Genomic DNA, 27368 nt, shown 5'->3' with positions numbered 1-27368 from the left:
AGAAGTTCCAGAGGGGGGAGGGGCAGAGGGGAGAAGGCGCCATTGGCCGGCGGCCCCCGCCATTCAGCGAGAGGGCGGGACGAAGCGCCGGATTGGCAGCGCGGGCGACCTAAGGCGCGGCGTTCGTCCCAGGCGCGTCGTCCCAATGTTGGCGGCGGAGGGCGGGCGCGGCGGCGGCTCGTCCAATGGGCGCGTCCGGACCGCCGCCGCCGTCCCTGAGGGGGCGGCCGGGGCTCAGAGCCGCGGCGGCGGCGGCGGCGGGGCTGGCGGGCGGAGGCTGCGCGCAGACCGGATGGGCTCGCCGGAACCCCGCGCCCCGCTGGCCGCCCAGGACGACGACGAGGGCGGCCGAGGCGGCGGAGCACGACGGAGGCGAGCTGGACTCGCGGAGCTCGGCGGGCGACGCCGGCGGCGGCGAGCGGCGCGTCGACAAGTTCGGCTTCCTGGTGGCCGACGGGCAGGACGCCGGGGACCCTCCGGAGGCGCCGTGAGTGGCCGGGCGGGGGAGCCGGGCGCTCTGCCCATGGGCAGGGGCCCTGTCGCCCTCAGCAGGGCTGCCCTTCGGGGAGGGGAGGGCGGCGCTCTTGACGTGGGCAGAAGTCCTCTCGGTGGTGGTGGGGCGCTGGTGGAGGGACACTCCGGCCATCAGGGCTGCTCTTCGGCGGGTGGCACTCTGGCCGTGGGCAGGGGCACTCTTGCCACGGGGAGAAGTGCTTGGGGGCTGGAGGGGCGCTCTTCCCATGGGCAGGGCTGCTCTTCAGTGGGTGGCACTCTTGCCATGGGCAGGGGCACTCTCACTATCAAGACTGGTGACGGTGGCACTCTGGCCATGGGCAGAAGTGCTGAAGGGGTTTGGAAGGGCACTCTTGGCATGGGCAGAAGCACTCCTGGGCATTGGAGAGGCACTTTTGCCATGGGCAGGGGCACTCTCGCTATCTAGGCTGCTCTTTGGTGAGCATCGAGTGGCACTCTTGCCATGGGCAGAAGTACTCATGGGGGTTGGAGGGGCACTCTATCCATGGGCAGGGGCACTGTTTGTAGGGGTGATGGAGTTAGCACTTTTGCCATCAGAGCTGCTCTTTGATGAGTAGGTTGAGTGGCACTCTTGCCATGGGGAGACATACTCATGGGGGTTGGAGGGGCACTTTTGCCATGGGCAGGGGCACTGTTGAGAGAGAGAGAGAGAGAAAATGGGGGGGATACTGGGCTCTCCATCTATGGGCAGGGGCCCTCTTGTAGGAGAGAACATTTTGCAAAAGCCCACGGGGTCGGGAGGGCACTCTTGCCATGGACTTTGGCCCCCTTTTTTCCAGACTCTGCCTAAGCCGCCTTAGTCTGGCCTTGGGGACGGCTCTCTCTCCCCTTGCCCAGAATCCCACTTCTCTTTAACAAGCCAGCTTTAAACCATTGTGTAGTTTAGATCAGGGGTCTCCAGCTTCTGCAACTTGAAGAAAAGGGTGGACTTCAACTCCCAGAATTCCCCAGCCAACCAGCCACAAATCCACATGCTGGCTCGGGAATTCTGGGACTCGAAGTCTTCAAATGGCCAAGGTCAAGACAGCCCTGGCTTAGACATAGGGCGAAGGCACTCTTCACATGCTCAGGTGCATTCTCCTTTCCCAAGCTTGTATTCTGTTCTCTCGGAGCCCCGGTTTAAAGTGCTTTGCTATTTCCTGAACTCAAGAAAAGCAAGGAAACTTAGATCGTGTGACATTAAACTCAACAGATTCAGCGTGTTGGGTGAATTTGGTAACCTGGTTATAAAAGCAGTAACACTAAGGCGGTCAGACGATTACATCTTGGCTTGGCCTTCTTTTAGCCTTTCCAAAGTTAGCCGGTTTGTTTATTTTATTTCTAAGAGCAACTCCACAAATGTGAAATGCGGTTTTTTTTTTTTAGTTAAAGAACTGAAAAATAGAGAAGGGAAAAAAAAGATCTCAACCAACAAAAACGCAGAAGAGAGAAAAACAAAGTTAGTTTTAATAAGAGATAGCCAATAAAGGAAGTTTTAGTGTGGTCTTAGAGAAAATGTTTGCATTGTTTAGCGAGGTTTTATTTGTGTATATGTTCACACCTGTGTGTGTTGGGGATTATGTGACAGAGCAAGAGGTTGAGTTTGAACTGCTTGCTGATTTATGAAACTCACTCAAAACATTTTGAGTAAGTTTTCGTTTCGGGACTTGGTTTGCAAGCTGTGATTTTGAAGCATATGGAGCTGTGCCCAGGTGGGAAAAAGTGGGCCTTAATTGCTTTCTGTTTCTTTTCCAGCCTTTCCATATTGGGGGGAAAAAAAGGACTTACTCTTGAGTAAACCTTGCTGTAAACCTGCTCTTTGGCAGGTACCAATTCCTGGGCTGGCACAAAACATGCTAAGAGAACCTGGAGAGGCAGGCATGGGAAATGATTAATATTCCACTGACATATGTATTTTTTTTTAAAGATTAATCACACGAGGAACTAGGTATACCTGTTCTGTGGAGCCCTTGTGCAATTGTGCAAAAACAGTTGTGCATTCAACTTTCTTTCTAGCCCTTCCTCCCTTTAAAACCAACTCTCTGGTTTGGTAGGCTGGGCATATGGGGGTGTAAATCCTTTGGGGCTGGCTGTTGGAATGGAGAATTAAGGAATTTGGTTGGTTTAGGACTGCTTTCCTTCTTAATAATAAAATAAGGTGATTTTCTTTTATTTTTTGGTTCCCTGTCTGCTGTTATCCTAAGTTCTGGATGACTTGCTATGGGAGGGAAATTGAGGGTTCCAGCTGTTATCTGGCTGTGTGTTTTGTTAATGATGCTTTTCAGGAAGAGGAACAGGTTGTGATGTTAAAAACAGCAATTTTCCAGGTGAAGAACATGAATAAAAATCATTTTCAGGACATGGCAAGGTTTTGTCCAGCTGGCTGAAAGTTAAAAAAAAGGAAGAGAAGAAACAATGGTGTGGATTAACAGATATAACAGATTATCAGAGTTGGAAGGGACCTTGTAGGTCATCTAGTCCAACCCCTCACCCAAGCGGGGTGACCCTGCACCATTTCTGACAAAGGGCAGTCCGATCTCTTCTTGAAAATTGTGTGAAACAGAAGTCAGAACTGGTCCTTGACTTGCATCCGTTCATTTAGTGACCATTCGAAGTCAACGACACTGAAAAGTGGTTTAGGACTGTTTTTTTTCGCTCTTACGAACCCTTCCAGCATTCCCACGGTGACTGGATCAAAATTCAGGCATTTGGCAACTGACTTGTATTTATAACGGTTGCAGTATCATGGGATCCACTTCTGCGACCTTCTATGGGGAAGCCAGATTCGCTTAACAACCGTGGAACTAATTTAACAACTGCAGTGATTCATTTAACAACTGTGGCGAGAAGAGTTGTAAGACGGGGCGAAAGTCACTTCCCGGTTGTCTCACTTAGCAACGTTAATTCTGGGTTTGATTGTGGTCGTAAGCGGAAGGAAGGAAGGCCTGAAGTTTAAGAAGAAGATAAGGGAAGGAAGGAAGAAAAAAAGGAAGGAAGCTCTGACATTTAAGAAGAAAATAGGGAGGGAAGGAAGGAAAAAGGGAAGAGAAAAAGAAGAGGAGGAAGGAAGGTCTGGAGTTTAAGAAGAAAATAGGGAAGGAAGGAAGGGAAGGAAGGAAGGAAGGAAGGAAGGAGGGATAGTTATACAAATCTTAAAAAGCAGACTTAAAGCCAGAGTAAAGGGAACATTGAACAACATGCCATAAGCAGTAAATGTTTCACTTAGCAACAGAAACTTCGAATTCCATTGTGGTCATAAGTCAAGGACTTTAAAGTGCTTCTTCCCAGTTGGATAAGATGGTTTTTCAAAAGCAGCCATTAAAGTTCGGGTGAAATTACACTGTTTTCCACTTTAACTTTGGCTTCTCTTCCCTTCTGACGTGTTTTGGAAGCTTTTATGACCCAGGTGCCAACAGCATGTCTGGCTTTCAGGAGCCTCTTGCATTATCGGATTAAAGGTTGTGTGTTTTCATGCTGTCTTCTAGATATTTATTTATTTTTCTTCTTCCCTCTCACCTGCTAGCAAGACAAATTTCCCGTAGTGCTCCATTTAAATACCCTGGAAACAAACAAACGCAAACAAAAATTAATCATAGTGTTTCCTTCAACTGAGTGCTGACAAGGCAACAACTCGGCTGCAATTAGAGCTCAGGTTTAAAGGCTAATCCGGCTTGTGACTGTTTTCTCTATCAAAGCCCAAGTCCGGGATAGAGAGGGGGCAGTCTCTTCCCCCCACCCACAAATGCAAGCAGTATTTACAACTCCCACTCTTCCGTTTAGTGACCCTTCGAAGTTACAACAACAGTGAAAACACTATAATGAAAAATGATTATAATAACTATCATTTTTCACACAGCCATTTCAGCATCCCCGTGATTAAAATTCAGACACTCGGCAACCGGCGTCAAGAAGGGTTATAATGCGGTCTCGCTGAGCGACAGAAGTTTGGGGCTCCACTGTGGCCATAATTCGAGGTCTACTTGCAGTTGGATTCCTAGCCACTCTAGTTGCAAATGCAGGCTTCGAAAACCAACCACCCCCAACTGGAGGAATGTTTATGGAGAATCTCAGTCATCCATGTCACAGTTGTCTCAAAGATGCTTTTTCAAGAGGCATCTCTTGAATTTCTGTTTTTTTTTCTCAAATGGCCAGCTGTCTGCAAGGAATATAAATCCTTCCCATTCCCCACCATCCAAGTCAGAGCCGAAGAAGCTTCTTTGGGAGAGAAGTGAAACGTCTTCAAAACAAAAACAAAACCAGTCCAGTCGCCTCTTTGTTTAAAAAAAGCATGTTTGGGCCAACGGGATGAAATTTGCAAAGCTGCATCCCAGATATTTCTTCCCTTTAAACGGCTCCTTGTTTTTCGTTTTCAAGTTCGAAGCTCAAAAGCGTCTGCGCACTGCCGGGGAGTTCAGCTATGCCTCTCTTGTGCCCGAGAGAAATTCAATGTTCCTCCCGACCTTAATGGGTTGCATTTGCATTCCTGGGCACCACAAAACCAAATTTATCCCTTTCCTGCCTGCTGGAGAAGACTGGGGGAGTGGCAGGCCAGAAGTTTACAGCTGCTGCTTCCCGTTCCTTAAACCGGAAGGGATTCCATTCCAGATGCTTTGGCATCTCCTCTTGAAATCCGGTTTGGCTCCGGTGTGTGTTTCGTTTCCAGGAAAGACAGTGACAAAAGGGCCAGAGAGAGCAAGCAAAACAAAACGATGATCGGGACGAGAGCAGAGGATAAACACATCCTGCTTGGAGAGCTGCCTGGAGTTTGGGAGACTTTTGAACACTTGAACATGAGACAGGATTAGGGGAGAGGAAAAGAGACGGGTCAGCCTTGCGAATACGGACATGTTTTCGTCTTGCTGGATGAAGGGGGGGAAAGTCCAAGATATTTTTGTTGTGGTGGTTGTAGAGAAGAATTTGCAGGCACCACTGAGCCCAGAACATTTGGGGGTTTAAGCGAAACATTGGTTAATGGAATTTTTTGTCCCGTTTTACGGCCTGCCTTGCAGGAACTGGGTATGTCTGGTTTAATGAAAAAAAGGACTAGGGGTGACCTGAGAGCCATGTTCCAATATTTGAGGGGCTGCCTCAAAGAAGAAGGGGTCAACTTAATTTCCCAAAGCACCAGAAGGCAGGACAAGAAGCAACGGAGGGAAGGAGTCGACCAACCTAGAAATAAGGAGAAATTCTAACAGTGAGGACAATTTAACCAGTAGAACGGCTTGCCACTAGAAGTTGGGGATGCTCCATCACTGGAGGTTTTCAAGAGAAGACCGGAACGATTACAGGATCTCCTGCTTAAGCAGGGGGGTTAGACTAGAGGACCTCCAAGCTCCTCTCCCAGCCCTAGGATTCTACGAGTCCATTTGCATCCGGTTATCCCCAGCCAGCCATGCCTCGTTTCTAAGTCGTCTCTTCAAAGGGTGCCTCTAGCAAAACGGTTAGGAGTTTATCATTATTCTTCTTAAAAACGGATCTGAGAATCAGGAAGCAAAACTCTGCCCGGTCATAACAGAAATCTGTTTCTCGCAAAAATGTCCAGGTCAAGTCAAATGACTCATGAATGGTTTTGTTTATAATAGATGCAGGCCCTGGTTTTGGGGGACACCCCTCCTTACTGGGCCTGGAGGCAGACGGAGCAGGAGGGACCTCACCTAGCTGGGCACCTGTCATTTTAATTGTTACCCTGGGACCCATCCTGCAAGCTTTGTCAGCGCTTGCATAGTTTCTCATGTAAATAATGTGTTGTTGTTTTAAAAAAACGGGATCTATCATCAGCCTCTCTTCCTGTGTTCCTTATTGGCAGCCAGGGGGGGAAAAACACACACACACACACAACCTTTTAAAGGATTATTATGACAGCCGAGCCTCTGGTTGCCTACGTGCACGGCGAACAAGAGGCTTAAAACTTAAAATGAGGGCACCCATCTGCCTCTTGAAATAAGGTTCAAGAGGAGAGGATCTATTAATGGGATTACGGTTTAGTTGCAAGGAAGATCCCCTTTAAAAATAGGGGAAGAACTCTCCGCTTTTCAACTCTGAACTTTTTATCTGAAAGAGGAATACGCCGTGTGACTTGATGTCTTTATTTCCCCTCTTTTAAAAAAAAATAAAAATAAAATAAAACAAAGAATTGGCTATGCGGCTAGTCCAGCAGATCGCAAGAGACAGAACAAAGATTAGTGTGTCACAAGCTTGAATGCTGAAGTTTTGTAGAAGAGCCAATTCATAATTCCCGGCAGGCAAAAAAAAAAACCATTAACATTTTAGATTAGGCCTTAATCTCTGGGACTCTGCGCATGCTGGCTTGGCCTTAATCCTACAATTGTGGCATTGGGGGTCTCTTAATATTAAAACATAGCGTAATAGAGTGGGAAGGGGCCTGGGAGTTTATTGAAGTGATGAACTCGGCAAATGCACAAGTACGAAAGGCCAAAGCCCTGTGAAGTGCAGGCAGTTCTCAATGGCCGCCATCGAAACCAAGATCTACATTGTTAAGTGAGTTTGCTCCATTTTACGACTTCTCTCTCCACGTTTGTGAAATGAGTCACTCATCGTCTTCATTTAACGACCCTCTAATCCCTTGCGGGGTGGAGACCGGTCAACCGAATGGAGCTAGCAGAGTGTTTTAATGGCTGGATGCCCTTCCTGTCACCGATGCGGAGTTTTGTTTAGCAGATATATATATTCTCAGTGTGCCCAGAGAGAGAAATACCTGCCTCTACCTAGGATCGAACTCACAGCCGCCTCGTTGTGAGGTGAGAGCACCACCTCTAGGCACAACAGCACAATTCCTGTTAAGCGAATAACTGCAGTTCTTAAATTAGTCCCACGGTTGTTAAGCGAACCCGACTTCCCTGTGGACTTTGCTTGTCAGGGGGGACACTGCAACCGTCATAAATATGAGCCAGTTGCCAAATGTCTGACTATAAATCACATGACCACGGGGATTGCTACAACACTCGTTAAGTGTGAAAAACGGTCATAAGTCCCTTTTTTTTCAGCGCCGTCGTAACTTCGAAACGGTCCCTAAACCAACTGTTGCAAGTCAAGGATTATTACCTGCAATTTTGGCAGCAGCCTGATAATTCCCCAGTTAGAATGGGGCACGTTTGGCTAAGCACAACTCTTGGGAGGCTAAATTCATGGTGCCCCAGATGGCAAGGCCACGCCACGGAGCCCAAGCGTAGCTGAGCAAGTGGAGGCTTACCGTCGCTATGTGGGAGATTCCCTTCTTCCCTTCAATAATCCCTGCAAAACTTCAACCTTGTTTGCCCACCGGGGCACCATGAAATGCGAGCCGGCCGTGGGGCCATCGAGCCAAGGAGTTCTGGCCTTTCTAAGCGCCTCCTGCCAGCCAGCCAGGATGGGAAGGCGGCCAAGCAGAGGAGGAAAAACTTACCCCAGCCAAAACTGAGGGACCCACCGGAGTTGAACCTGCTGCGTCATCGGTTCGGTGGGAAATTAAGTTGCTTCTTGGGGGCTCTCCAAGTCCCAGAATGTCTTTTGTCTTGCTTCTATCCAGGGGTATCGATTGATTTTTCTTTCTTTCTTTCTTTCAAGGCTAGGGTTTCGTCGCGTTTAACGGCAATTTGGCAGGTTTTTTTTGGAGAAAGCAACTTTTATCTTTCCCCCTGCCTTCTTCCTGTAAGCAAATTTGCCACCAAACTGATTATGTCTTTGCCACGTACTGTGCTCTCCCACTCACACACGTAACTGTGGTTTAGTGCAGGGGTCGCCAACCTTTTGGACCTCAGGGACCACCAAACTTATCATTTTAAATCCCGCGGACCAGAGACCCTGGGAAAATCCCCCCAAAAAAGTCTGCAGGAAAATCCCCCACCCCGTTTTCCTATCGATTGATCGTTCTTTATTTAGGATCGCAGGATACCGTCTCCAGCTCCATTCTCAGGGAGAGGGAGAGAGAAAGAGAGACTTTTGGCTTCATGCAAGGAAAGCAGCAGAAGCAGCAGAAGTCTTTCTTTGTCTCCCCCAAACTCCGCCAGAAATGAGTCTTTGTGAGACTTGTCATGCCGGTGCAGCCTCTTGGAGCAGGAGGCCTTGCAGGGTCCCAAAGACTCATTTCTGGTAGAGTTTAGGGGAGAGAAAGAAAGACTTTTGCTGCTTTCCTTGCATGCAGCCAAAAGCAGAAGAAGAAAGAAGTGGAAAGAAGCAGCCCGGTAGCCAGGCCAAGCGTGTGGGGCAAGTTCTCCCCCCCTCCTCCCTTTCCCCCCTCCCCTCACTACCTGTTCTTCACAATGCTAGCAACGCATTGTTTGGATCAGGTGCAGCAGGCAGTTCCACCGGAAGCCTCTGGGCTGTCCTGCTGCATCTGTGCTTCCACCAAAGCCCAACCAGACGGAGCCATTGACCGAATCCCCTCCAGTAGTGGTAACCAATTTGGCTCTTTGCATGTTGATGGACTACGTCTCCCAGAAACCCTCACTTTGGGCCACTCTGGCCAGGGACTTGGCGGTCCAACATCAAGGCTGCTGGGTTTTTTTTGTTTTTTGTTTAAAGAGCTGAATCGTCACTCCGCTGCTTCAAGCATCCTGTGTAACTTCTCCATTTTGACTTCAGATGGCTTTGAGGTTTTGGGTGGGGTGAGGAGATGACTCAGACCTTGCTGTCCGTTTTCCATCAGCAGGAATTCCCAGGAAGGGTGATTCCACCAGCTGGGCAAAACCAAACCGGTGTTTTGCAAAGCCCCAAACTTCAAAACCGGCTCCCAAACCCAGGCAAGGTTTGAGCCGGAGAAAACTCTCTTGTTTACCGATCGAGTATCAGTTTCGATTTGTACTGTAGCTTTTCCAGGAACTCCTTTGAGCCCCTGAATTGGAAATCTACATCCTGACCCTGGCCACACCCTTGATCAGAATGGACCGAACGCAAAAATCTGTGGAATGCACACCCCTGGCTGCCCCGCACTTATTTCGGTCTGGTTTGGCAGCATTCTTGGCTTTCGGATCTCCATCTCCTTTTTGGTGGTATTTGGGAAGTGGGGAAACAACCACGGTGGAGCTGGGCTGGTTCTGTTTGAAGGCAGCCTTGCTGTGAGAGAGTTGTCTGTGTGTGACTTGGTGTGATGATTTTATAAATCCTAGGGGTGTGTGTGTGTGTGTGTGTGATCTTGAGCTTAAGAAAATCAAATTAGCTCACCTGAGTTACCTGCTACAGTATTAGTTCTGGTATGTGTGAACAGAGGCAGGCATGTAAGCCAACTGCTAGTTTGATGCTCAAGATTAGGTGCATTTAATATGATGCTCTGGGCTCGTTGGCTGGAAAGGTTCGAGGCCCCGTGCCACAGCTCCTGCAGTTCGAAAGCACGCAAATGCGAGTAGATAAATAGGTACCATTTCGGTGGGGAAGGGAACAGCGTTCTGTGATATCATGCTGGCCACACAACTGTGGAAATGTTTTCCGACAGTGCTGGTTGAATGGCCTTGAAACAGGGGATGAGCAGTGCCCCCAAAAGTCAGCAATGACTAGCGGAATAAAATCCCCTTTTTTCTTTCTTTCTTAAAACCTTGGTATATTATTTAGAAGAGAGGTATGGAACAATGGTCCCTTTCTGACTTGTGGACTTCAACTCCCAGAATTCCTGAGCCAGCATGGAACATTTTCAACAAACTATGTTTTAACGATATCCTGGCTCAGTCCTGGCGTTTTTAAGAGGGAGGCTGTCCACCCAAGGCGTAACTTTTTTGTCCGTTGTGCCCACAGGCCGGTGGAGGTGCCGTTGGACGTGCTGAGGCAGAGGGAATCAAAATGGCTGGACATGCTCAACAGCTGGGACAAGTGGATGGCGAAAAAGCACAAGAAGGCAAGTCAACAACAGCGAAGTGTCCCACAGCGACCAGCTTCCTTCCTTCCTCTCTCTCCCCTTTGGCGCCCGAATCGCTTCTCTGTGTCTTCATCCTTGCTCTTAGTTTGTGGCCTTGCAAGTCCCAGGATCCCCCAGCTGGCTGGGGAATTCTGGGAATTGAAGTCCGTAAGTCTCAGCGTTGCCGAGACTTATGGACACCCCTGTTCTCTGTCGTGAGGGCAGAGTGGTTGAGAGTGAAATAACCCAGCGTATAAATTTAATACATCCACACATTTGGTTGTCCCAAGCAGAACACCCCTCGGTGTTTTACCTTTAAAAAGAAGGTGGGGGGATATTTGGGGGACATTTGTGCATTCCAGCCTTGCCTCTCATCAGTGCCCCCTCCTCTTCTCCTCCTCCCCTTTTCAGATCCGGCTGAGGTGCCAGAAGGGCATCCCACCTTCCCTGCGTGGCCGGGCGTGGCAGTACCTTTCGGGGGGCAAAGTCAAGCTGGAACAGAACGCTGGCAAGTTTGATGTAAGACGCTTCAGCGAAGGCAGAGGAAGGGGAGGGGGGAGTTGGACAGGTGGTCCTCGATTTACAACAGTTCCCCTTAGTGACTATTCAACGTTACAATGGCACCGGACAAAGTGACGCCAGGCCATTCTTTTTTTTTTTTTTTCACCCTCCTTCTGACCCTGGACAGAAATTCAGATGCTTCGCAACTGACTCGCATTAACGACGGTTGTGGTGTCCCAGGGGGATTCGTAACGTATCGACTGCAGTAATTCACTTAACAAATGTGGCTAGAAAGGTTGTAAAACAGGGCAAAACTCATTTAAATGCCTCACTTAATAACAGAAATCTTGGGCTCAGTTGTGGTTGTAAGTTGAGGACCACCTGACAATAAAGTTTATTCCTGTTCTATTCTGTTATTCTATCATATTTCTATTCTATTCTTTCATAATTCTATTCTTTCATATTTCTTTTCTATTCTTTCATAATTCTATTCTTTCATATTTCTATTCTTTCATAATTCTATTCATAATTCTTTTCTATTCTTTCATAATTCTATTCTTTCATATGTCTATTCTTTCATAATTCTATTCTATTCATAATTCTTTTCTATTCTTTCATAGTTTATATTCTTTCATATTTCTATTCTTTCATATTTCTATCCTTTCATTATTCTATTCATAATTCTTTTCTATTCTTTCATAATTCTATTCTATTCATAATTCTATTCTGTTCTTTCCTATTTCTATTCCATTCCATTCTTATTCTTATTCTTATTCTTATTCTATTCTATTCTATTCTATTCTATTCTATTCTATTCTATTCTATTCTATTCTATTCTATTCTATTCTATTCTATTCTATTCTTATTCCATTCTATTCTTATTCCATTCCATTCCAATTGTTTGTTTTGTTCTGTTCTCTTCTGTGTTCTGTTCTGTATTTTCCCGCCCTAAAATTTCAGGATTGTTTTACTTACTTTGTTGTTAATGTTTTCCTTCCCATGCCTAATGTTTTTTTAATAAATCTTCTAATTCTTTCGTACTGTTGTTGATGGCCTGGCAGGCCTCCCAGAGTCGCTTGAAAGTGAGTAGGGCAGCCCATACATTTCATAAACAGGTAAAGAAAGCACTTATTTTGGGTTTACAGGAGCTGGACGTGGCTGTGGGAGAGCCCAAATGGCTGGACGTGATTGAGCGAGACCTCCACCGCCAGTTTCCCTTCCACGAAATGTTTGCTGCTCGAGGAGGCCACGGGTAAGAGGCCCTGCCCACCCCCTGCCTTTCTGGGTAATACAGGTGGTCCTTTCCACTCTCGCTTCGTGGCCTGTTTCCTGAGACCACGGGGGCTGTGGCTGGACCGTGAACTGTGTGGCAGGCAGCTGTTAAAGCTGCCAATGAGACCGGCATGATGTGGCAAACATAGAGCTGTCTCCCTTCCTCCTTCCCTTCCTTCCTTCCTTCCTCTCTTTCCTTCTTTCCCCCTCCCTCCCATCTCCTTCCCTCCCTCCTACCTCCTTCCTTCCTCTCTCCTTTCCCCCTGCCCTCCCTCCCTTCTTTCCTCCCTCCCTCCCATCTCCTTCCTTCCTCTCTTTCCTCCTTTCCTTCCTTCTTTCCCCCTCCTTCCCATTCCCACCTCCCTTCCTCCTATCTCCTTCCTTCCTTCTTTCCTTCCCTCCTCCCTCCTTCCCATTCCCACCTCCCCCTCCCTCCTTCCTTCCTTCTTTCCTTCCCTCCCTCCTTCTTTCCCTCCCTCCCATCTCCTTCCCTCCCTCCTACCTCCTTCCTTCCTCTCTCCCCCTGCCCTCCCTCCCTTCTTTCCTTCTTCCTCCTCCTCCCTTCTTTCCTCCCTTCCTTCCTCTCTTTCCTCCTTTCCTTCCTTCTTTCCCCCTCCCTCCCATTCCCATCTCCCTTCCTCCTATCTCCTTCCTTCCTCTCTCCCTTCTTTCCTTCCCTCCCTCCTCCTTCCCTCCCTCCCTCCCACCCGCCTCCTTCCTTCCTCTGTACCTTCCCTTTCCTCCTTCCTTCCTTCCTTTTCTCCTTCCTCCCATTCCCATTCTCATCTCCTTCCTTCCTTCTTCCCTCCCTCCCTTCTTTTCTTCCTTTCTCCCTCCCTCCCTCCCTTCTTTCCTTCCTTCCTCCCTCCCTCCTGTTCTCCTTCCTTCTTCTCTTCCTTCCCTTTCCTCCTTTCTTTCCCTTCCCTTCCTTCCTTTTCCCCTCCCTCCCTCTCTCGATGGGGCCGATTCAGGACAGATAAAAGGGGGATGGCATGGCCCAGCTTATAATCCAGACCTGGAACTGGCAAGGCCAAGGATTTAGAAGGCAGCTTATGCAAACACCTGGCTGGCCAACCTGTCAGCGGTCCCTAATCTCCTTCCCAAGACCGGCGGCACCCAGTCGAAGGTGTGCACTTGTGTTCCTAGCGTCTTGGTTCAAATTGTTGCTTAACAAAATAACAGAGGTGGGAGGGACTTTGGAGGTCTTCTTAGTCCAACCCCTGCCCAAGGCAGAAGACCTTATCTCCAGGGTTGGAGCATTCACAGCTTCTGAAGGCAACCCATTCCACTGATTAATTGTTCTAACTATGAGGAAATTCCTCCTTAGTTCTAGGTTGCTTCTCTCCTTGGTTAGTTTCCACCCGTTGCTTCTTGTCCTGCCCTCATTGTCCTGGCTATTTGGGGAATAGCTTGACTCCCTCTTCTTTGTGGCAGCCCCTGAGATGCTGAAACATTGCTATCATGTCCTCCTTAGTCCGCCTTTTCATCAAAGTAGCCATACCCAGTTCCTGCAACCGTTCTTTATATGTTTTAGCCTCCAGTCCCCTCATCATCCTGGTTGCTCTTCTCTGCACTTTTTCTAGAGCAGAGGTCTCCAAAACTTAGCAACTTTTAAGACTGGTGGACTTCCAACTCCCAGAATTCCCCAGCCAGCCATGCCTGCTTTTTTTCTCTCTCAACCTCCTAAAGTGCAGAGAGATTGCAGAGGAAGGGATGACAAGAGAGTCAGCTATGCTGGCTGGAGAATCCTGGGAGTTGAAGTCCAACCAGTCTTAAAGTGGCCGAGTTTTGGGGACCCCTGTGCTAGAGGCTCAACATCTTTTTTTTTTCTTTTAACATCATGGTGACCCAAACTGGATGCAGCCTCCCAAGAGCGGCCTTATAATCTTCAGCACCAACTTCCTGGTGTACAGTCTGAACTCAACTTGTAAATGTCTGATATTCCCTCATTTTCCTTCAACAATTTGCTTTTTTTCCCCTCTCTCTAATTTGTCCTCTCTAGGCAACAAGATCTATTCCGGGTCCTGAAAGCCTACACTCTGTATCGGCCAGAGGAAGGATATTGCCAGGCCCAGGCTCCCATTGCCGCTGTCCTGCTGATGCACATGCCTGCCGAGGTGCGCTAGAATTCCTCTTCCAGGCGCGCCATTCCGTCCCTTCTCCCTCTGTGTCCTTCCCTTCGCGCTCCGGAGGCGGCTTCCTCTGGCTCGGCTAGTCTGTAGTCTCTGTCGAGTAGACGTTCTCTCCCGCTGGGAGTAAGAACAGCCAGGACTGGATTTCCTGCTGTAAAAATAAAAGTTGGTGGAATGGGTCTCCTGCTTGATTGAGCAGGGGGCTGGACTAGAGGACCTCCAAGGTTCCTTCCAACTCTGTTGTCCTCTCTCTTCCTCTCTTTTCTTCCTCCCTCTTCTCTCTCTTTCCTCCTCTCTCTCTCTCTCTCTTTCCTCTCTCCTCTTCCTCCTCTCCTCTCTCCTTCCTCTCTCTTTTTCCTCTCTCTTTCCTCTCTTTCCTCTCCTCTCTCTTTCTTCCTCTCCTCTTCTCTATCTTTCCTCCTCTCTCTCTCTTCCTCTTCCACTCTCCTTCCTCTCTCTTTTCCTCTCCTCTCTCTTTCCTCTCTCTTTCCTCTCCTCTCTCTTTCCTCTCTCTTTTCCTCTCTTTCCTCTCTTTCCTCTCTCTCTCTCTTCCTCCCTCTTCTCTCTCTTTCCTCCTCTCTCTCTCTCTCTTTCCTCTCTCCTCTTTCCTCCTCTCTCTCTCCTTCCTCTCTCTTTTTCCTCTCTCTTTCCTCTCTTTCCTCTCCTCTCTCTTCTTCCTCTCCTCTATCTTTCCTCCTCTCTCTCTCCCTCTTCCTCCTCTCCACTCTCCTTCCTCTCTTTTCCTCTCCTCTCTCTTTCCTCTCTCTCTTTCCTCTCCTCTCTCTTCCTCTCTCTCTTTTCCTCTCCTCTCTTTCCTTCTCTCCTCTTTCCTCCTCTCCACTCTCCTTCCTCTCTTTTTCCTCTCTCTTCTTTCCTCTCCTCTCTCCTTCCTCTCTCTTTTTCCTCTCTCTTTCCTCTCTTTCCTCTCCTCTCTCTTTCTTCCTCTCCTCTTTCCTCCTCTCTCTCTCCTCTTCCTCCTCTCCACTCTCCTCTCTCTTTTTCCTCTCTCTCTCTTTCCTCTCTCTCCTCTCCTCTCTCTTTCCTCTCTCTTTTTCCTCTCTCTTTCCTTCTCTCCTCTTTCCTCCTCTCCACTCTCCTTCCTCTCTTTTTCCTCTCCTCTCTTTCCTCTCTTCTCCTCCTCTCCTCTCTCTTTCCTCTCCTCTTTTCCTCTCCTCTCTCCTTCCTCTCTTCCTTCCCCTCTTTCCTCCTCTCCCTCTCTCTCTTTCCTCTCTTTCCTCCTCTCTCTCTCCTTCCTCTCTCCTAGCCCCCTCTCCCCTCCCCTATCCACCAGTGTAGTCCTCAACATAGAACCACAGCTGAGCCCAAGGGTTGCACTGCTGAGCAAAGTTAGACTTACACGTTTGTGTAAGTCCACGCAATTTCAGGTTGCCAAATTTGAAGGATGCTCCCCTTCCCCCTCCCCAGGACAAAGTCAACCCCATTGGACTAATAATATATCTTTGTCTCTTTTTTCTTCCTTCAGCAAGCTTTCTGGTGTCTTGTGCAAATATGTGAGAAATACCTTCCTGGCTACTACAGCGAGAAACTGGTGAGTGTTTCCTTTAGACCAGAGGTCTCCAATCTTGGCAGCTTTTAGACTCGTGGACTTCAACTCCCAGGATTTCCCCACCAAGTCCACCAGCCTTGTAAGTTGCCAAGCTGGGAGACCCCTGCCTTAGATCCTGACGGAGATCGGCTGGTTTCAGGAGAGCAAGGAAACGGTGCAGCCCCCAGGAAGGTGGAATGGATGGTGTCAGACCTGCCCCAACTTGGTCCCTTAGCAAAGAAAGACCCTCGACTCCCATTTGTAGCGAAAGCTCTACTTTTACTAAAAGCCAAGTGGATCACGGTATAGCCAAGCCAGAACTGGAGTTGGCACGCCAAAATTTGCTCAGTTAAACTTTCCCCATCCAGTTCCTCTCCTCCCCTGGCCCCGTATTGCCCAATAATCTTTGAGTAACCAATAAAGGAGAATATTCGTAGCTCCACGTTGAAATGATAGGGTGCTTGGTGCTCTCTGAGCTTGGATGCTTTCTTGCAGACGTTTCATGACCCAACCAGGTAACATCATCAGTGCTAGAAGGGAGTGGGGGGTTGCAGAAAGGAGGAGAAGGAAAGGGAAAGAGGAGGTGGAGGAGGAGGAGCAGAAAGAGGAAAGAGGGGACTGTTGGTCCTTGGTGCTCTCTGAGCTTGGATGCTTTCTTGCAGACATTTCATAACCCAACTAGGTAACATTGTCAGTGCTAGAAGGGAATAGGGGTTGCAGAAAGGAGGAGAAGAAAAGGGAAAGAGGAAGTGTAGTAGTAGTAGGAGGAGGAGGAGGAGAAAGAAGAGAAGGAGGATTGTTGGGTTCTTGGTGCTGTCTGAGCTTGCTTGTTTTCTTGCCCAGCTAGGTAACATCATCAGGGCTAGTACTATATTTGAGCAAACTCTTTTTTTGCAACGGCCTTGCTTTCTTCTCCCAGGTTTACAGCCTTGAGGCTTTGCCTCTGAGAGGCAGGCTTCTTCCCATCAACATTAGTTTCACTTTCCCCTCCCATCCAGCTCCCTCTCCCCTCCCATTTCCATATTTCATGGCAGATTGACAGCTAGCGAAGGCGGACCAGTGGCCAAGGCAGAGCTAGCTCTCCAGCTCATCCTGATCCAAGATCTCCCCCCCTCTCTCCCCTCCCCTCCCCTCCCTCTCCTTCCCTGCAGGAGGCCATCCAGTTGGACGGTGAGATTCTCTTCTCTCTGCTGCAGAGAGTCTCCCCGCTGGCATACAAGCATCTCGGCAAGCAGAAGATCGACCCCATCTTGTACATGACGGAGTGGTTTATGTGCGCCTTCTCCAGGACCCTGCCCTGGAGTTCTGTGCTGAGGGTCTGGGATATGTTCTTTTGTGAAGGTACTGCGGGTGCTGCTTCTGGTCTTTGTGGAGGGAGCGTGGGGGGGAATGCACGCCGGCTGTCAGCTCATAAAATATTTCTACGGTCTTTATAGAGTTGGCAACAGAAAGGGGGAGGCGGAAAGGGGTTTGGAAAGATCAGTGCGGCAGCTTGGAAACCAAAAGTGCATTCCACAAATGTTTTCAAAGATAGCAACGAGGTGACTGAAGTTTCTGCCACTGGAGAACGTGATTGATGATTCTTGGCTATGGAGGTGTCCCATTGGAGGATATGAATTACGATACACCCAGGGGGATGGGGGAAAACCAAGGGTCAAGGGTGACAATGAATGAGAGTCGGCTACACCCAGGCAGTGCTGGCATGTTTGACTCCCAATAAATCTTCTTTAAGTTTTGGAAGTTTGGCTCGAGACTCATGATTTCTTCCAATCCATCCTCCCCTCCCTGAGCTCTTTTTGCTCTCCTAGGTGCCTGGATAGATTCCAGCGGGTTTGTGGCCCTGCCCTTCTTTGTGGCAGTGCTGGGTTTCTCTGTCTCTGCCCTGTGGCTTTTCCCTCTGGTCCTGCAGACGCCACAATCCCCGGGGAACGGCAAATGTAGGTCAATTGTTAAGTCAGCGACACGGTTGTTAACTGAGACTGGCTTCCCCACTGACACCACTTGTCAGAAGGTCGCAAAAGGGGATGGCGTGACCCCTGGGACACTGTGACCGTCGTAAATACGAGTCAGTTCTGATCCCATGTCCCTGGGGATGCTACAACAGTCGTAAGTGTGTGGTGGTGGGGGAAATGGCCCTACGTCCCTTTTTTCCAGCGTTGTTGTAACTTTGGTCACTCAATGAACATGTTGTAGGTAGAGGACTAGCTGCAGAGGGATTGGATTTAAACATTACCTCCCGATTCTTCTCCCAGGCGTCAAGATCATCTTTCGCGTGGGCCTGGTCCTCCTGAAGTACACCCTGGGTTCCTCGGAGAAGCTGAGATCCTGCCAAGGGCAATACGAGACGATGGAACAGCTGAGGACCCTGAGCCCCAAAATCATGCAAGAGACTTTCCTTGTGCAAGAGGTAAAACCAGTTCAGCTGGATGCCACTCTCCTACTCTCCTGTAGGCAGACGTCAGGCGCAAACAGCCAGGGTAGGGTATGCCCTCTGTTTCCCCGAAAATACGACCTACCCTATAAGTAAGTCCTAGCTTGATTTTTACACGTGCCCCCAATGTAAGCCCTACCCCCCCCAAAATAAGCCCTAATTAAGATCCCACCCACTCAAGTGCACAAGTAAAAATTAAGCTAGGGTGGGAGGGTGGAGCTGCCCTGCTATACTTACCTTTGGACAGTTGTAGCCAGGCCTCGCACACCCCGACCCCTGCCTTGCCGGCCCATTTCTTCTGCAAGGGTGGCAAAGCTCTGTTGTCGGCTGCAGAGTTGCCTTCAGGAAAGCCTCGCCAGCCACAGAAGAAGAAGTTCCTGAAGGCCTCTGACAGCGAAAAGGAGACCGGGGGCCACTCACACAAGCGAGGTTAGTCGGTAGATGGCGTCCCTCGAAAATAAGACCTGGTGCCTTTTTTGGGTGACAAAAATAAAATAAAAGACAGGGTCTTATTTTGGGGGAAACATGGTAGGTAGGTAGATGGATGGATGGATAGATGGACGGATGGACAGACAGACAGATATAGAACTAAATGTAGATGATGGAAAGAGAGGGATAGAGATAGATAGATGGTAGGTAGGTAGATGATAGATAGGTAGGTAGATAAGACAATATGTAGGTAGGTAGGTAGGTAGATAAGATGATAGATAAGATGATAGATAAGACAGTAGGTAGGAGGTAGATAAGATGATAAGATGATAGGTAGATAAGACAGTAGGTAGGTAGGTAGGTAGGTAGGTAGATAAGATGATAGATAGATAGATAGATTGGATAGATTGGATAGATGGATAGATGGATAGATAGATGGATAGATTAGCCTATAGACCATATCAATGTACAGGTTCAAACACGTATTACCAATAAAATTCTGAACAAACAATTTAAAATGAGAATGGGGTAAAATACAGTAGTTTTAAGATAAAATACAATAATTTAATACATTGGGGGTTGATTTATTCTCCAAACTTCTCCAAACAAGAGAGAAGCAACTTGGAATTAAGGAGGAATTTTCTTGACAGTGAAGACAGTTAACCAGTGGAACAGCTTGCCACCAGAAGTTGTGGATGTTCCCAACACTGGAGGTTTTTAAGAGGAGACTGGACAGTCACTTTTCTGAAATGGTATAGGATCTCCTGCTTCAGCAGGGGGTTGGACTAGAAGACCTCCAAGGTCCCTTCCAGCTTTAGGATTATATGATTCTACACCCTTAGAAGAATAGGGTATTGGACCCATTTTGGGAGACGGAAGGAAGCTTGGGTTGGATGGATTATTTATATGTTGGCATCAGTGCTTCTGGTGTCTGTCCAGGTTTGGGGAAACCCTGGGATGCCCATCTGTGCTTTTGTTCCTCCTAGGTCATAGAGTTGCCAGTGACAGAGCGCCACATTGAGCGGGAACACCTGATCCAGTTGAAGAAGTGGAAGGAGACCCACGGAGAGCTGCAATGCAAGTCCCCTCCCCGCTTCCACGGCGCCAAGGCTATCAGGGACTCTGAGCCGTATGCCCACAGAGCCTTGGAGCCCTCTCCTTCCATCATCCTACCCCCCGGTGCCGCCCTCCTCCCCAAGGGCCGCAAGAGCAAGTCGCGGAAGGACACCCCCAAAGGTCCCGTGAGCGTGGGCGACCAAGCCAACGGCCCCGTCCCCGAAGAAAACGGATCTTTGCTGGAGCCCGACTCCTCCCTTTTCCATCAGTCCAAGGAGAGCCTTAGTTCCCGGGAGAGCGAGGACACCTACCTGTAGGGGTGGGGAATTGCACTTTCCAGATCACCCACCCACCCACCCACCCCTTTTTCTCCCAGGCCACCCAAACCAGACTGTACCAGGGAGGCGCCCTTCATAGGAAAAACGGCAGCTGGGTTTTGTAAGGAGGGGAGAAAGATTTGTCAGAGGGCAAGTGGGTAAGTATTAGGCCTTCCGGTGGCCGAAGGGAAGGAATCCCGTATGTCTTCGGCAGCCCTAGCTGGAAAGGGCTAGCGCCTCTCCTGCCCCCTGCTCTGGTGGTGGTGGTGGTGGTGGTAGGGAGACATTCTTGAGGCTGAGAAGCACTGAGGTGCCCCCCCCCCCTTGCTTTGGGGGAAAAAGTGAGATTGGCCGGAATCATTCAGGTATAGAAACACAGGAAGGAACTGTAGCTGCCTATAGATCCCTCAGTTACAGGTGTGGGTTGGCTCGCGTTTTCAGATAGGAATAAATGGAGGCCGTCCCCTTAACTCAGACCCTGCCCTCCTCTCGCTCGGTGGGCCGAAGGGCAAGAAGCTTCTTGATTTTCTATCCCAGGAGGGGCTGTGTCCCAACTTCCCGAGCGTGCAATTGCCTACGCCCTCGAGTCGTACATTCCACCCTTGATCCACCCTTGATCCGAGAAGCGGCCAGTCTTCTCTCTTGGATACTACTACCTCTTTCGTTCTCTCTCTCTCTCTCTCTCTCTCTCTCTCCTCCCTCCCTCCCCTCCCTCCCTCTCCCACAACCCGCTCTGTCGCAACCCAGCCTGTGATGGGTGCTGTAGTCCGTCTGGAGCTTCCCAGGGAAAGGCGTCTCCAGACAGGACGATCACCTTAGCGCCCCCCATGAGGGGGCTCTGTTGAGCGGATGGCGTTAAGCGGGGACCCTAACTCCCCGCGTTCTGTCTCATTGCGCAGGAAAAATTCTGGCTTGGCTGTTCCGTTTCTTCCTCTCGCCACGAGCTGTTTTTCCTCTCGCAGAGACGGCGCATCCCCAAGACACGAACCGCTGCTTCTCTTCCTCAGCCCGCTAAAAAGTCAGCGCGCTAAAAGGAAAAACCCTGTCCTGTGTAGCCTCACTGTCTTTTGTCTTGACCAAATTCACCCATATGCTGTACGGACCAGATAATGCTGGATTTCCCCATCCTGGGTTCTGGACCAAAAGGGAACGCTGGCTGGAAAAAAAATCCCAACTTTGTAGACGCTTTTTTTTTTGCAAGCGGTTTTTGGGACGTCAGTTTCTCCTCTTGCATTCCAGCGCTGTGATTGTTCTCTTTAAAAAAAAAAACAACTCCGTTTTCCAGGACACTAAAAATCCGCTTTATTATTATTATTATTATTGTCCCACCTGTCTTCAGCCAAAACAGCAACAAACTGAGTTGACTCTCGTTTTGTCGTAGGCGACGTTCCCCCCGAGTTAAAACTGAGTTACACGTATTTTCCTAACCTTTGGCTTCCATCTCTCCATGATGTTAAGGCACTTACCCTAAAATGACAGGTTCCCACGTGCAACATACTAATGTCTGGGGGTTTATTTTTTTAGCCTGTTGCTGCCTGGCTTTCCATCTTCCGTATTCCCCAGGTGACAGCAAGCAGAGACTTTTTAATTTTTGCAGGAAGCAAAATTGGGGTGATGGGAGCTTGTGTGGTTTATTAAGGAGGTGCAGGAAGACGTTTCCTTCTTTTTCCCCCTCCCCCAACTTCCCCCTCCCCTTTTGTGGCATAAACTTGGTTTGTTAGGGGAGGCACCAAGGAACACTTTAAAAAATATATATATTGTTGGAAACAAAAAGTGTATATTTGGGGAAAAGCACGGAACAAGGATGCTAATCTCTCGTTTCCTTTTCCTGTACCAGATTATGGCTGATGGGTGGGATCCATGTATGTGGATTATTTTTTAAAATCAATTGCTGAAACTGTTTTGTACAAGAGGCGAAATAAACCGGAATTATGTCAATCCTGTGTGCGATTCAAACTGGGTTGCTGGGGGAAAAGGGGTGTCAGTTTTGGGGGAGACCCAAATGAGGAGGGATCCAAAAAAAAAAAACCTTTTCTAATTAACGGGTGTTACATTTTGGGGTGCTGCAGTTCACTTCCGGAGAAGCAATTCACAAACTCAAAGTCGCCCTGCGAGGGAGAGGAAAAAAAGGGAACTTGGCTGGCATAACTGAGCAAAGAACACATCGCTAAATTCACATACAGGCCGTTCTTGACATTAAAACCATTTAGTGTGTTTGAAGCTATAACACCACTGAAGAAAGGGACCTTGGAGGTCGTCAAGTCCAACCCCCACTCAAGCAGGAGACCCTAATGCAACCAAGAGCCAACCTCGGTTTGTTTTCCCTTTATTTTTAAGATGGCTAAAAGAGGAAAAACTACAGTGAGGTTGGTGAGAAACCAGTGGGACTGAATCAACTCCCAACTGTTGCAAATTTCAGTGCAATTAAATCATTAGCTAATTAACTAGTACAATTCCTCTGGATTTCACAGTGTAGGAGAAAACAGTGTGCTGCTTTCTAGCTCGTCCTTGCTACTATATACTTATTTAATAGAATTTAAAGGTCACCCAGCTCCAGATAAATTTGGGTGCCGTTTCTTGAAACAAGATTTGAAGATAGAGCTGAAATCAGTCCAGCTCTTCATTTTGCTCCCCAGCACCTGAACACACTTTGAAGGAAAATCTCATCCCTTTCTTGATTCTCCCCTTCCCCAAAACTCAATCAAACAGATCTACTACCCTGATCCACATTGGACCAATTTCAAAATAGATCCTAGACCCTAGAAATCCACAGACCTGAATAAAGGAGGGAGGGAGAGGGGGAGAAAGAGAGAAAGGAAGGAGATAAAAAGTGATGAGAAAGAGGGGGAGAGAGAAAAAGAAAAAAGGAAGGAAGGAAGAAAAGGAAAGAAAGAAAGAAAGAAAGAAAGTGAACTAACGAAACAACGAACGAACAAAACAAGGAACGAACGAACAAAGAAAAAGAGAAAGAAGTGAACGAATGAACCAACAAACGAACAAAACCTTGAATGAACGAACGAACATAACGAACAAACCCTCATCCAACAGAGACCCCCCCAAAAAATGATTTGTTAAACTAAAATCACCCTGATTCTTCAGGGTGAGACGCTGCCTATAAGACGGATTTCCAGGAAGGTGCTTGAATGCTGATGGGTGTTTTTCCCCTTTTGTGTGTGTGAGACAGGTGTCTCCTGGACAGCAAGTTTGCAAATTTGTGATTCCTCCCTCAACACGCTCCTCCAATGTGCTTTTATCTTCTCTTTAATTTTTTTATCTTTATTTTTTTTTCTTTTACCTCTTCTTATTTTTTATTTCATTTTATTATTGTATTTTTAATTGTCTAATTTTTATTTTTATCTTTATCTTTTATGTTTATATTATCTTAATTTTATCTTTATTTATTTCTTATGTATCTTTTCTTATTTTTATTTATTTTTCTTATTTTACTTTTATTTATCTAATTTTTATCTTCTCTTTAATTTTTTTTATCTTTTATTTTTTGTTTTATCTTTTCTTATTTTCTTATTTTGTTTTTATTTCATGTCATTTTTATTTATCTAATTTTTATCTTATCTTTTTTTGTTTTATCGTTTCTTGTTTTTATTTATTTTTTATTTTTATTTGGATGACGCCTTCTCGCCACCCTGACAAATTTTAAATGCACACACACCGCCCAAAAAAGTCACCATAGTTTCTGAACCTCAGCCACTTTAAGACTTCAACTCCCAGAATCCCCCATGCTGGCTTTCAACAAGCCAAGCCAATGGGAAAAGCTGGATCCACTTAACGACTATATGATTCACTTAATGACTGTGGGGCGGAAAAGACAGTAAAATCTAGTCTGTCTTACTTAACAAACACCTCATTTAGAAGTTCCATTCCCCATGGTCATGTCATAAGTCCATGGTGGTCGTAAGTTGAGGACTGCCTGAATTGCATTTGAAGTGCTTGTTGATACTGACATGTCAAGTATTAGCACTGATTTATAAAGCCTTTGCAAGGCCATATCTGGAATACTGCATCCAGTTTGGATCACCACATTACAAAAAAGATCCTGAGACTTTGGGGAGGAAAAGTGCAAAGAAGAGCAACTAAGATGATCAAAGGCCTGCAGACTAAAACATATGAAAAACGATTGCAGGATTTGGGTTGGGCTAGTCTAGAGAAAAGAAGGGTTAGGGAGGACATAATAGCGGTATTCCAGTATTTGAGGGACTGCCACAAAGAAGAGGGGGTCAATTTATTTTCCAAAGCACCTGAAGGCAGGACAAGAAGCAATGGATGAAAATTAATCAAGGAGAGAAGCAACCTAGAACTAAGGAGAAATGTTGTGATAGAACAATTAACCAGTGGAACAGCTTGCCTTCAAAAATGGTGGGTTGCTTCATCACTGGAGGTGATGGAGAGCCGCTTGTCTGAACTGGTCTAGGCCAGGGTCTCCTGCTTGAGTAGTGGGGGTTGGACTAGAAGACCTCCAAGGTCCCCTTCCAGCTGTATTCTGATTCTGGGCTGATTCAGTCTCTTCCCTCCCTTAAATTGCCACAACCGAGTACTGATTCCACTAAGACTTCGTGGTATTGCTTGGACTCGGATTAGCTGTTACACCCTTCCAATACCTTGGGCTTTTGGGGGCGTTGTGGGTTGTGTGTTTGTGTAAAGCTGTGGTTGATCTTGGCATGACGTGCCCAGTGGCCCCATTCTCCCTACCCTATTTTCTGAGCAAGGTCAGTGATCAAGACCGTCTCTGTACGCAGCCTTGGCGTTATCTTCCTCTCCGTTTGGTGTCCGTAGCCTTTTGCCCAAAAGCATCCCAAGTTTTTTTTTTTTACAGCCGCCTCTCCACCGTAGGAAAACCTCATTCTGCCCTTGGTTAGGCGGTATTTAGTTCTTCGGGCATTGCAATCTCTCCATTGCTGGGCTGTGTTTTGCAGCTGGCTGGCAAAATGCCCCAGATCAGAGGGCTGCTTGGAAGATAAAAAAAAAAACGCTGTTGAGATTTGGGCTGGTCCTTCGGTCTGTTTCTGCACGGATCTCTAGCGCCAAGTGCAATCAAGGCTTTGGTTTCCAGCCAAAGGCTCAAGGACAAAACTCGGCGTTTGCGGAAAGCAATCCCAGGCATAAATTTCCCGGTGTTTTCCACCCACTGACTGGGAAAATTTAAGGCTTTTGTAGTCCAATCTGCCCCATGGGCTTCGTGGTGTGTCTCAGGAAAAGTTCCTGGTTAGTTGTTTAAAATTAGAACCCTGGCAACTGTACTGGGTTCCTTTTTCTTCTTATTATTATTATTATTACCAGTTTGAGACATTTCTCCTGCTCATCCAAGTAGCTTCATCAGTCAGAGAAAGTGAAAGAAAGAAAGTTAAAGTTAAGTTAGGCAGAATTTAGGTGGTTGTTTTTTTTTCCTCCCAAAAGGCAGCTGGGCTTTGTTTTGCTTGAAGATGTTTCGCTTCCTATCCAAGCAGCTTCTTCGGTTCTGACTGAACGGTGGAGGATGGAAGGATTCATATTCCTTGCAGTCATCTGGTTGGTAGTACTCTTTCTAAGAGTCATTGAGGCCACTTGGAGGTTTACCTGCATCCTTAGGGTCACCTGAATAGTGATAGACGGTGTCATATCCCTCCCTGTCTTTTGAGAGAGAGAAGGCTGTTCAATTTTGACATCTAGATGACCTCAATGAACCCTTCTTTCAAACCAGCGGTCCCCTCTGTCCCAAATGTGGACTTTGTTGTCTTCAACTGAGCGGCCTTTGTCTTTCAAAGGCAGAATCTTGTCCCAATGGCTTTCTTCTCCTATGTTGCGCCATGTGTTTGTGAAGTGGTTGTTTTGTCTCTCCAATGCACAGATCTATACGTGTCTCACTGCCCTGTACTGTCTCCAAGGGAAAACAAGGCAGTCCAGCTGCCTTTTGAAAAAGCACCTTAGGGACAACCATGACCTGGATGGCTAAGCATCTCCATAGACATTGAGCCAAGCAGCTTGTTCTTTGGTAGACACTTGGAGTATTTATTTATTTTATTTATTTATTTTATTTGCCAATTGTTTACAAGATAATAAGTATAAGTGTATACATAGTTGTGAATACATGAAATGGGTACATATAAGAAAATAAAAGAAGAATAAGAGAAACAATAGGACAGGGACGGTAGGCACGTTCGTTACCCCTACAGACCTCTTAGGAAAGGGTGAGGTCAATAGTAGACAGTCTAAGGTTAAAGTTTTGGGGTTTGGGAAGAGACTACAGAGTCGGGTGAGTATTCCAGACATTGACCACTCTATTGCTGAAGTCGTATTTCTGCAATCAAGTTTGTGCGTTAACTTTGAGTTTGTTTATTGTGTGCTCTCCCTTTTTTTTGCCAGGGCTGGCTGGGGATAATGGGAGCTGAAATCCATAACTGTGAAGCCAGCCACAATTGGGAGGGCTACAGTAGCTGAGATGTTGTGTTGACTGGATGAGGGCGATTGGAAAGCAGAGCGAGTTAATCATAGAAGGAGAAGAGTTACTACGGATCAAAAAGCAATAAGTAACTCATCCTGGTTTAACCTCCTACTTGAGGTTATTAATAACGGTTAGGGATTAGGGGAAAGGATGCACCCGCCTTCAGGGAGGTGCATCCAAAGGAAACTCCATTTTATTTTATCTTTTGTAGAAAAGCAACTGTCCTGCAGATGAAGATCAGAAAGGTACAACTGAAGTCCTACCAGATCAATCCCGGAGGCTGTTTTCCTGTTTCCAAGAGTGGTTAACCAGGAAAACTCACAAGCAAGAAACAGATTCACACCTTCTTCTATCTAATATTCAAACAAGTGTTTCTTTCAATAACGTGGCTAAATGTTGGCAGCTTCTCTCTCCTTGCATAGCTTTTAATAAACCACCTTTCCTTGAAGATAGTTTAGATCAGTGTTTCTCATAAACTCAGCAATTTTGAAATGTGTGAATTTCAACTCCCAGAATTCCCCAGAGAGCAAATATGAGAATATGAGAAAGATCTCAGTTTGTCTGTGGCTTACCTCGGCTTACCTCGGCCATTTCTTAAAATAAGTTTGTTTATTTTTTAACTTGAACATATCATCTTCCATTAAACAGTGTGTCATCTGGGAACAAATATGTCTGTGCTATTACAATCAAAACTTACAATATTCATTACCTTGATCATAATTCTCTAATCTTACAATATTAATAATCAGCTTTATAACTATTCATTTCTCCCTCTTAATGGGTCTTCTAATGAAAATATAATATATTAGGTATGCTCATCTTAACAATCCTATATAAAAGCCATTCTATTTTTTTTTCATTTTTTATATACAATAAATCCATTTCATTTCAAATGTGTGTCGATTAGGTACA

The 27368-nt window shown here is 47.1% G+C and overlaps 1 protein-coding gene across 1 annotated transcript; it reads left to right on the top strand.

Annotated features, from left to right (window-relative positions):
• The first annotated feature begins 236 nt into the window (after nucleotides 1–236).
• Nucleotides 237–21957, top strand: TBC1D10A (TBC1 domain family member 10A). Its single transcript, XM_087942742.1, is given in 10 exon segments — nucleotides 237–342; nucleotides 344–487; nucleotides 10237–10336; nucleotides 10748–10855; nucleotides 11983–12089; nucleotides 14112–14226; nucleotides 15725–15790; nucleotides 16939–17128; nucleotides 18040–18194; nucleotides 19634–21957. Coding segments are annotated over 10 exon segments (1422 nt in total). The 5' UTR covers nucleotides 237–292; the 3' UTR covers nucleotides 20021–21957.
• Nucleotides 21958–27368: the final 5411 nt, after the last annotated feature.

Source organism: Notechis scutatus, chromosome 13, assembly GCF_049901735.1.
Source record: "Notechis scutatus isolate UNSWTSFEM ecotype Mainland chromosome 13, rNotScu1.2, whole genome shotgun sequence".
Taxonomy (NCBI): domain Eukaryota; kingdom Metazoa; phylum Chordata; class Lepidosauria; order Squamata; family Elapidae; genus Notechis; species Notechis scutatus.
Note: the sequence above shows the minus strand (reverse complement) of the source record. Positions and strands in the feature narration are given on the sequence as shown.